Raw genomic sequence first — 12,112 nt, forward strand, 5'->3', positions numbered from 1 at the left:
GATAACTAACTCATGAACATACCAAATAAACATTACTTAGCGTTGTTCTTTATCTTTTAGAGTAGGGCATGTTATTCTTCAACTACCTTCAAATTATCAAAAGCAAAAAGTTTCCTTATCACTCAAATATGCATGTCTGGGATTACAAATAATATTTAAAGTTATTATCTGGGTTTCCAAATCTGTCTAAAATTTGCATAAAATTAAAAGATTTTCCTTGATTTTGAGCTTTAAGAAGGTAGATGGGTGTCAAAGCTGTCAGTCAACAGGAGATTCAGGCAGTGCGTCACGGTCGGCATCCTGGTAAGATCAGGTTCTCATCATTAAAATTCCTGAAATTCAGTTTTGTCCACAAACTAGAGATGATGAGACTCTCAGTACCCGACAAACCAGTCTAACTCACTAGAAAGTGACATAGCCTCTAGTACAATTATTTCTTCCTCAGTACAAAGATACCAAGAAAATGTATTGGCATCAGCAAAATACTGATACTCCTGGAATCCAATAAAGGAAAATTGAAAAACTGAGAGATAATTTCACCCAGACTATAAAAAACTATGCTGTACTAGTGATGGGTTACAATAAATATCATTTCCCTGGTGGCTAAAATAGTGACTCCTAAATAATTTTATTTTTCCTAAATGGTGCTGGATAGACACCAACTTGATATAATCCAATTTCTCTTCCTCTGTAAAAGAAGACATGGTCCTCATGTTTAAACATCCATCAGAGAAACAATATATTCCATGTACGGTAGTGCAACAGATTACAACTTAATTCTAGTCCAGATGGATGCCCTTGTCATCTTCAGGCCTGGGCATTTTCTCTCCTCTCCTAAGACACATTTATGACCTCTCAAGATATGTCGCTTCCCCAGAGAGCCAAACGTGAGCCATCCCAAGATACTTTTCACCAGGTTTATTCTAGCAAGGGAGTCCTGGTGACAAATTGTAAGGGGCACCAGAGTAACTTTCCATAAAATGAAGACATGAGAAAAACCACTATAAGAAAGATATATAAATAATGATCACCTCTCAAAGGCTTCGTCACTTAGGTTAGTTTATATATCCGTGTGCATTACATGACTGGAAGGCCATGTGATTTTGCGACACGGCTGTGTACCAACCAGACAAAAAGAACCTAAGCTGGAGAGTGCCTCCTCACAACCACTAAAGGTATTTATTGAAGTAAATAAAGAACTACATAAATAAGTAAAACAAATCACTCAGAAAGAGAAAAACAACGTACAACTGATAAATAATTTTTAACTAACATTAATTTACTAGGTGTCATTAATAGGTCAAGACTCACATGTAAGCATTTTATTCATACTACCATGCAATACAGACTATAATTAAAACAACCTAGTAGGCAAGAAACTAAAAGCTGATTTGCAGCTATGATTTACATAAGCTGCCTCAAAAAATCCAATAATCATTGTCATCCTTAAGCTATTCAATGGCTTTATAGTAGTAATAATGTAAAAGTCATATGAAAGAATGCCAAAGAAAAGATTTTAAATAAACTAGACTACAGAGTACAAGATAAGCAAAGTAATCAAAATTCATTAATTTCTTTAACATCATTAAAATGTGTTGGTAATCATCATCTTCATCACTGACAGATCATATAATTAAAAGGGAATATAATTTCCTTCTTGGGAGCAGTTATTATTCATTGTCACCAAAGCAAAATATTGTATTTAAAGAAAAATCATAAAGCAAACAAACAGTCACCCTGCTTTTTCAAAGGGTTGAACAATAATACAAGGGAAAGAATCTATTTTCTTTACAAAATAATGTTCCCTTTAAAGCAAATTCTTTCATTTGTATTCACACAAATAATGAAGCCCTGAAGGGGCTATCCATTTTATTCTTTTCACTCACCAAAATCAAGGTAAATAAAAGTTCACTTTTTTTTTTACAATAAAGCAATATTTCAATTCAATTTTTTTAAGAATATACTACACACAGAGCAAACATTTGCTGGATATTTAATGTCCTAGGAACAAACCTCTGGATTGATTTCTGAGAGCCTCTCCTAGAAAATTTCTACTTGTAAGCTGGAAGACTGGTATCACGCAAGCTCAAAGGCCAACCAGCAAGTGGGCACCTACTTCACCGGCAGCTCTACTGCCCCTGATAAAGAGCCCACACTGTGTGTTCGCCTTTACAAGGTTCTTTCCTTGCTGGCCGCCTGCCATTCTTCCCATCTTTCTTTGACATACCCGTTTGGGTATACTCAGCTCCAGACCAAAGTTACAGCACTTAAAACTCTAATCTATTTTAATTAGTGACTACATACCTTTTTAAATCTTTTTTTTCCTTTCTCTCATACAAAACAGAATCTAGAATACCACTAAATAATGTTTACTCTCTTTTACCTAACTCTAAATAGAATCTGCAAAAAGTGCATCTTCAATATGATTAAGGAAAAGTTTTTTTTTTAATATGGGTAAATGTAAAATAAAACATTTATATAAAACCCATTTCAGATAGATTAATCATGTTTTCAAATGAGTAAACATAGAAAATGTTTCTATGGCTAATTAGGATCAACCTTTAAGTAACATATGCAAACTACACCCATCATTGCTGAGGAAAAATAGTGTAAAATGTGTTTACAGTTGTTTTGAATTATACAAAGGTATGGATAGTGCAAACGGGTGGAAATTTTCCCCATTCAACTTGTCAGGAGGGACCAAAAGACCTGCAGCCTTCTACCTTCTGGCGATGTATCTGGACAAACTGCATCTCCTAGGCTAAACTGCCTCATCTGCAATATGTACTTAATTATATCTATTCTAATTATCTCTCAGTATAGAAAGGAAGAAATAGGGGCACAAAAGCTGCCATTAAAAAACTCAAAACACTTCTTAGTTATTTAAAATAGTATCCTCTGATTACACTAAACCTCCAATTATAATATCCACTAAAAGGTTTTAAAGTAATGTTATTTATTAGAAAAGGCCGTATACATGATACCTGTCAGAAATATACCCTAAAGCACAAAAGAACCAAAGTGTCTTTTGACTTGTAAGTCCAAATGGTTATCACTTGAACAGACTTTTACTATCCAGTAAACACTCATGCAGATATATTTTTGTATACATTAAGAAATAAAAATGGTGTAAGACTAGACTAATAGCAGAATGAAAAATAAACAAATTGGTGGAAAACATCTCTTAGTAGAAACCTGATCTGATTTAATGCACAGCAACTAAACTTAAGGGTAATCACTGGCAAGTGCACTACCTAATTCTCTGTCTTGTACTATAACACACACCTGACATTTTTCTTCAGACACGGTGCAATCAGCGTATCATGAAAACTGACATCCCAGTCAGGGGTACCCTAGTATTACAAGTCAGTTACAAGACCTTGTCACAAAGGTGTTTACACTAAGTGACAGTTTGGAACCCTTCAATTTCAAAAAGAAAAGAGATTTATCTACAGTTAGGTGAGGTGAGTCCTCTGAAAACTAATTAGACAAGCATACATTTAAAAATACATCTGGAGTACTATCTTTTAGTAGAACCTCAACTTTAAAGTCTCCCAATTATAATTATTTAAGGCATATGTTTAAAAAGGAGGAGGAGAAAAAAAGATAAAGGAAATATACCAAAACACTAACTAGGGTTTTCTAGATACGAGGACTATTGGAAATGTTTTTTTTTCTCTCTCTGTTCTCTATTTCCCACAATTCATTTAATGTTCATGTATTATATTATGATGGGCAAATAGTTTCTCTCTAAAATAAAGCATTCAAGTTCATGTTTAACCAGGAGATGTTTAAGGAAAGGTTGCATGGCTGGATTACAATATGGAAACCTGTCATTTAGGCACCTGACTTTTCAACAAGCAAATAAACCTTAGTAACACTCGTTTCTTATTATGCTTTAAAAATTTCTCTTTTTCTCAATTAATTTTACATGAAAATTCATTTAAGGACTTAAAAAGTAGTAAAAAAAAATCTACAAATGTGACTATAAAAAAGAACATTCTAGACAGTGAAAAATACCACAAAGTGAAAAGGTACAGGACAGGGTAGAAAAAGGATTTGTTAAAGATGGAAAATAATTGTAACACAAAGAGCAGGCAAAGGATAGTCAATGAGAAAAAGACAAGTAAAACCTATTTTAAAATGACAAAGCAAATGTATAGCAAGTAACAAAATAAAATGCAACAGCCTGTTGGGGAAGGTCATCACCATCACTAGTGGACCCAGCAGCTGGACCTGGGCAACTAAAGGCTTCCCACTCCCTCCCCTGTATGTGGAATTGTGCATTTCCCTGTGCTAGAAGCTGCCCAAGTATACAGACTTGAGACAGAAATATGCTGATGAGATTATCTAGACTTGGTACTGACTGAACACTGTTAAGGCCTCCTGTGTAAGTGACTGACCCCAGCTAAGGCTTGGGGTGTAAATCTTTTTTATCCTCATTTGAGGACATCTTTTCATTGCTTCTAGAGGGGGTTGGGGAAAGACAGGGACATCAATGTGAGAGAGAAACATCCACTGGCTGCCTTCTCTCTCGCACACCCCAAACTGGCAACCTGGGTATGTGCCCTACCCTAACTAGGAATCAAACCCACAACCCTTTGGTCTATGTATGGTACTCAGCTCCAACACAGCCATTCTGGCCAGGGCAAGGCTGCTATGTAAGCTTTCAAGATTCTTATCAGTGGATGCAGAAAACTACTTGTCTTGTGGCTGCCCACAATAAGTTTCCTAAGTTCCTTTGCTTATTAAACCTGCCACCTACCAACCTGGAGTGATGTGCCTTTTTCCTCAGTGGCTCGTCTGCAGGCTGATAAGTCCCAAATTTACAATCTCTAGTCCCAATGTCTTACTACACCCAGAGAATCTAAAACCAAACTTATCCTATCTACCTCCAAATCTATTCCTCTCTTGGATCACTGCAACGGTCTCCCTAAACCATCTCCCTAAATCCCACCTTAGACCTAGTAGACTGCTTCAGTCTAGTCTCAACCCAATAGGTTGATCCTTCCAAAATATGTCAAATCAGATTAACGCTCTGATCAAAACTCATGCATGTTTTCCTATACCCATCACAGTAAAATATAAAATCAGTACTATTAACCACAAGGCTTCACCTGGTTTGTCCCCGTCTCTATCCCATCACAAAGCAGCTCACTCATTCGGTTCCAGCCATACCAATCTCTGTGCCATTACACAAACGCTCCAAGTATGTTCCTATTCCAAGATCTTTACACTCACTACTCCCTCTTCCTAGAGTGATCTTTCCCCAAATACTCATATGGCTTCTCCCTGACATCCTTCAGTCAACTGCTCAAATATCACCTTATCAGACAGTTTTATCACTTTTTATAAATTCAAACTTCTACCTATCCACTCAACCACCCACCTGCACCCATAGCATTCCCACTAATCCTTGTCCTGGTTTATTTTTCTCCATTGTCCAGATCACCACCTGATACATACTTATTTATTATTTCATTTTTCCATTGCCTGTCTTTCTTACCTAAACATTAAGCTCCATGAAGTCAGCATTTTCTATATTCTATTTATTTTACATGTGTAAAACCTACGGAATGCCTAGTACATGGAAGGTACTCAACAAACATTACTGAAAAAAATAGATGAATGAATAATAAAAAGAGGAGACATTCCCACAGTAAACCCTAATGACAAGCAAGGGCAATTTCATATGAAGGCAAGAGGATGGGTTAAACAGCACAGGCCCCACAGGTCCGCAGGGTCCCACAGGCCCAGCAGACTCTCAAACTAGCTGCGAGGAGTACTGTAATAACAGAAAGACAGGCAAAGCAGGGCCATAGAAACGCTGTTCTGTGGAAGTCATGGCCATGATAGAAAAAAATTTAATTGTCCTGGCCATGTAGTTCACTTGGTTAAAGCGTTGTACCAATACACTAAGGCTGTGGGTTTGATCCCTGGCAGGGCACATAAAAGAATCAACCAATGAATGCATAAATAAGTGAAACAACAGACAGACAGCTCTCTCTCTCCCTTCTTCTCTCTAAAATCAATCAATCAATAAAATTTTTTTAAAAGAGGAAAAAGTTACCATATTTTGCTGTGTATAATGCACATTTTTTGCCCCAATTCTTGAGGGAAAAATAAGGGTGCACATTATACATGGGTAGTACTAATTCCATATCTATATAAATGTTTTTAATTATTTTATTTATGCTTATGCATTAAAAGTGTAACTCTAGAAAGCAATAATGATACCTGTATGCAAAATAATACCCTAGAATATATTTGGTTTTGTTTCTAAATATAAATAAATAAATAACTGAATTGAAAATTAAAATGAAAGATTTTTTTCCCCGATTGGGCCAAAGTTTGGGCCAAAAACCTGAGTGCGCATTATACATAGCTAAATACAGTAACTGATAGGAAAATATAAAATGTTACTGCAGAGTGACCTTGAAGACATCTTCTCAGCCAAGCGATCAAGGTAGTAACATCACCAGCAACTGGACAAATAAACATTATATGCTTTCTAATATGATGCACTAAGAATACAATGAAACTTCTGTGATATTCCTGCCTAAAGCACATAATCTGAATCTGATAATAAAAAAAAATTTTTTTAACATATTAAGGACATTCTATAAAATAATTGGCCAGTATTCTTCAAAAATACCAATGGCATGAAACACAAAGGCTCAGGATATTTTCTAGATGAAAGGTGACCAAATAGTCAAGACAACTGAATGAAACCAATGATTCTAGATTTTATTTTGCTAGAATTGACATTATTGGGATGATAGGTAAAAAAATGCGAATACAATGGGTAGATAATAGTATTCTATCAGTGCTAATTTGCTGACTTTGATAATTATGTGGTTACCAGTATATAAGAAAATGCCCTTTTTCTTAAGAAATACATACAGGTATTCAGGGGTATAGGGGGCATTATATCTATAGTTTACTCTCACAGAGGTCAGAAAAAAAACTTTTATATGAATGAGTACATAAAACAAGTACAGCAAAATGTTACCATCTATGATATCTGAGTAAAAAAAAGGGGACTTCTTTGTATTACTCTTATAACTTTTCTGTAAGTCAGAAATTACATCAAAATAAAAATTTTAAGGAAAAAATAAAAATGAAAATTATAATCAGGAAAAATACTTTCAATATGTTACAGTGACTCCTATTTCAGATTTTAAAAATGACCTCTATATATTCTCCTTTCAAGTTACAAATTTAAATAACTATGAAAGAAGTGTATAACATCACTAGACTTAGAATGTAGCTTTTTAAATACTGTAATACATTCTACTAGACTAAAATATTAGACTTTTTCTACAACTAAATTTCATTGAAAAACTAGAAATAAATAATGCCATGAAGAAAAAATATAACACTGACCATCAAAGAAATACTGTGGCTTCCACATAATAAGATTTCTATTTTAATTATTTAAAAACACATTCAGAGTGAGGGGGGATTGTTGAGGGTAAAGAAGTTCAAACCTATGGTAACAGAAGGAGACTAAACTTTGAGTGATGAGCACACAATATACAGATGACATATTATAATATTATGCAACTGATATTATAGTAACTGATATCACCCCCAATGATTAAATTAAAAATTGAGAAAACACATTTAAAGTTAACATAATCTGAAAAAATAACACCCATCATACTTTAAGGACTCAGTATGTCTTATACCAATTGAAACATCGGCACACTATTGGTGGGAATGTAGACTTGTACAGCCATTGTGGAATACAATATGGAGTATCCTTTAAAAATTAAAGATGGAATTCCCTTTTGACCCAGCGATTCCATTTCTGAGACTATACCCCAAGAATCTCAAAATACTAATACAAAAAGTATATGCACCCCTATGTTTATAGCAGTGCTATTTACAATAGCCAAGATCTGTAAGCAGCCCTAGTGCCCATCAACAGATGAGTGGATAAAAGAGCTGTGGTACATTTATTTACTACACAGCAGTAAAAAACAAGAAAACCTGCATTCCGCAACAGCATGGATGAACCTGGAGAAAATCACGCTAAATGAATTAAGCGAATCAGCGAAAAGAAAAATACCACATGTTCCCACTTATGTGTCGAATCTGATGAACATAAAGTAGCAAACAAAATAGTAACAGAAGGTTGGCACATAGAACATCCTGGCAGCTGCTGAGAAGTGGGGACAGGATGAAAGTCGGTGAAGGGATTAGGCAAAGAGTATTTATGCACAGTGCAAGGACAGGGACAACAAGGTGGGGATTGCCTTGGGGAATATACTTCCTGAGGGGGAAGTATATTTCCCAAGGCAATATACTTCCTGAGGGAAGAAGGTAGGGTTGGATGAGGGAGGGGAAGGGGAGAAACGTGGGAACAACTGTAACAGAGTAAACAATAATAATTTTAAAAAGAAACAGTATAGAAAAATCTTAGAGTAGTACAAATATAAAGGAGTTGATTTTACTTCTATAACATAGTTTTAACCAGCCATTTCTAAAAGAAGAAAAAAACAAAGCAAAATTACCTTCATGGACTGTAATGCCACAATTGTCACACTGAATTATTTCATCAGCATCTTCACTGTTATCTCCAAGACAAACACAGCAAATCAGAATATGGTCCATTTTTTGAGAACTCCAGTTTTGACTCTTCTCAAGAATCAGCGAGTCCTAATATTAAAATATATCAGAAAAATCACATATTTAAGTTAAAAGGTAATTTTAACAAATAAAATTCTCACTTTAAATGATTTTATGCATTTTCGAAATTATGCTGAATTCTCTGTCCTTTCAGTAATTTCAGAGTAGGCTGCATTTGAGAAGTTTGCCTCTTCGTCAAGGACCCTATAAGAGCCCTGTAATTTTTCATTTCTCTGCAAGTCCCACATACCCTCTCCTCCAGGAAGTGACAAAGCAAACACGCATCCAACAACTCTACATCTGCCTTGCCATTGTGAATTATAGTCTAAACTTTTAAACTAGGGAAGAGGAAAAATTAATCCATAAATAATCATTAATCCTATGCATTGGTTTAAAAGGTATAAAACATCAGGCTCCTACTCTTTGGAAACTTATGATCCTACCTAGAGAAGACAAGACACACATATATTAAACAAGAATAAATCAATTCAAGATAACATATAAGCAACTATGTATGTGATGGCATAGTTACAGACTCTGTAATCCTCAAGTGTGTAAGGGGAATTCAGAAGTTCCAGGGTCATCCACCTACTGGATGACAGATACATGAGTGCCTACCTAGGTGAATGTGTATTCGGGTACAGAAAACCATCTAAAAAAGGACCCAGGGTGACTAGTTGGTAGAAGTCAGAGCACTCTACTGGGTTTATATCATGAAATATCTAGTGTAAACTGGTAATAAAGATACCAAGCTAATTGTAATATAGGAGAAAGATGTAAAGAATAAAAAGATAAAATTTCAAGAAAGGGAAGAGTTTGCTTCTTTTAATTTAAACCTTCTGCATTGTGGATTTAAACTTTAAAGGATAAGTTAACAAAATGATGATTCTTGTCATATTTAACAGATTGGTCTTCATATTACATATAAAAGATGGCACTTGAGTCTATCTATGTTCATTTAAGAACCTAACCATATTCAGAAATAAAGTAATAAATTAGTTCCATATTATACATTCACTAAAATATTATTTTGTATTTTTATATTTTTATATTCTTTTAAACTAACCAAATTACAAGGTAATAATAGCAATTTATGACATTTGAATGACACCTGAATGTCACAATGACACTTTCAATAGATCGCTGTTTAATACATTTAAACATTCAGTTGATCTGTAAAATAAATCAGAAATGAATGCAAAAATTAACAAGGAGGTATTACATTTCTCTTGAGAACTCTAGTACTTTAAATTGTATACTTTGCTTCCTTTTATTATAAAAGCAAAGTAGTTAATACATGGCAAACAAATAAAGGTAAAAACTTCCTAAAAAGAAAACATATGTTCTACAATACTTTGGTACAGTGAGAAAAAAAAAAAAAAATCTGCCCAGATTTTCATCTCATTAGTAGTGTTTCAATGTAACAGCATTTAGCTTAATAGTCAAAAGTACTCTGGTTTCATTTTCATCTCTCATTTAGTGGCTATTGAACCTTGAAGCTGCAGTTTTCTCATCTGTAAAATGAGATGATAAAAATAATACCTATCTCTTGGGGTGGTTGTGAGAATTAATAACATAATATATGTAAAAATGCTCCTGAGCACTGGCTGCTGTGGCTCAGTGGATTGAGCAGTGGCCTGCTCACTGAAAGGTCACCGGTTCAATTCCTATTCAAGGCACATGCCTGGGCTGCAGGCCAGGTCCCCAGTTCAGGGCACACGAGAGGCAACCAACCAATTAATGTGTCTCTCACATGTTGCTGTTTCTCCCTCTCCCTACCCCTCTCTGAAAGTAAATAAACAAAATCTTTTAAAAAAGTGTTCCCGAGGCACACTAGGTATTCAATAAATATTCGTTCCCATTCCTCTGTACTTCATGTAGGGGTGTCAATAGAGAAATATGAACTGACCATTTATTACACCAGGAATCTTCCTTGGAACCCCAAAATAAAAGTTGTGAGCCTCAATGAACATAGTTACTGTAACTTTTTCACAGACTAGGAAAAGACCTAACAACCAGAGTTTGATGTCCAAAAGGTATGATACTCATGTTTACGGTCTTTGACAGTTATTTCTCTGGTGGAATTACAACAAATCAGCCCTTCAAAAAAAGGTTTATCCATGTGGAAACACGTACATTTCTAAGGATCAGAAAAATTGACATCAACTGGTAGCTCTAATTTCATTACTTACCAATTTTTATATTTTGCTCAAAAAAATTCAAAAGAAAACAGTCTAAGTAGCTAAATTATACCTGCACCAACTTCTATACATATTATCGTTTAGAGGCAGAGAAAACAAATTTAACAGGTGTCTCTGGCCCTCTGCTCCCCGTCACTAGAAACTCTTACTAGAAATGTAATACTGCCCGATACAATGGCTGATGGGCTATGCTTCAGTGGGAAGACCTAAATAACACATTCTCTTAAAAAATTATGCTCCAAGTGTCTTCAATAGATCAAACATGGGTTTAAGCATTTTTATAGTCAGAGTATAAAAGCCAATTTAGTATCAATTTTTATTAGCATATTTCTAAAGATGTATATTATATTCTAAGTTTCTGGAGAAAATAGTTAAGATAACATTTTCACTACAATATATCAGTTGAAAATAGTACTTTTACATAAAAATAGAAATTGGGAAAGTCGGTTTCAAATGGCTCAAGTTTACCGACTAGAATATAACTTTTTAAATGTTATGGAATGACTGAAAGGAATCTACTGGTGATGGTAAGAACAAATGAGATACTAAAGTAAATTAATTAATAATCTCATTTTTCTCTGGGGACTTAAAATATATACCAAAAATTATATTATTGGCCAACAGTTTCATGTCTGAAAGCTCTAAAATATGTTTAGTGCTCATTTATGTGTGTATGCTACATAGATGATTATAAATAATGTATACACAGGGTAAATTCTAAGTTAAGTGTGTTTTTAATAGAAGGAAATTCCAGCACACTTCATGTAAAACCAGAATTAAAGAAATCTATTGACCTGCAGAAGAGAAAAAAAATTAGTATAGCAAGAAGTTTGACCCATAGTTCTTCCTCTGTGTTTTTAGAGAAGGTTAAATTCTTAAGAATCTCAAGTAATTTTTGTACAGTGTTATAAATTGATTTTTTTGGACTTAGAGAAATTTGTTTTATTTTGAAATATGTAAAAAGGCAACTGATTAGTAAGAGCCCTGAACACAGTGGCTATTTATAAATTTCAGCCAAATTAGTACATTTTAATTAGCAAATCAGATGACAACAGTCATTTCTTCACAAGGCAAGACACTGATATCCATTTAATATAACTGAGTTTTTATTTTTAAAAAAACTTCCATCTGAAAATTTCTATTGTAATGACTTTTTGTCATATATTAATTCAAAGCTCTAGTTTTAAAGTCCTGAAAAATGAGAACCAGTCTCTGAAAAGACTATACAGCCCTCCCCAAAAAATCTACTTCAGGAAACTAAAACATAAGAAAACCTT

General features: G+C 34.4%; 1 protein-coding gene across 9 annotated transcripts in view; it reads right to left on the reverse strand.

Moving 5' to 3' along the window:
- The window catches only part of PHF14 (PHD finger protein 14), a 182,497-nt gene that overhangs the window by 158,132 nt on the left and 12,253 nt on the right, over positions 1-12,112 (reverse strand). For all 9 annotated transcript variants that reach the window (XR_006784410.1, XM_045828012.1, XM_045828016.1 and 6 more), the window contains exon 4: positions 8,520-8,664. Coding sequence is in view for 8 of the 9 variants with exons in the window: in XM_045828012.1 (XP_045683968.1) it covers positions 8,520-8,664 (145 nt within the window). In the remaining variant the exon portion in view is untranslated. The remainder of the gene's footprint in view (positions 1-8,519; positions 8,665-12,112) is intronic.

The sequence above is a fragment of the Phyllostomus hastatus genome, unplaced genomic scaffold (assembly GCF_019186645.2).
Source record: "Phyllostomus hastatus isolate PE091 unplaced genomic scaffold, TTU_PhHast_1.1 phas_scaffold_78, whole genome shotgun sequence".
NCBI classification, from domain to species: Eukaryota; Metazoa; Chordata; class Mammalia; order Chiroptera; family Phyllostomidae; genus Phyllostomus; species Phyllostomus hastatus.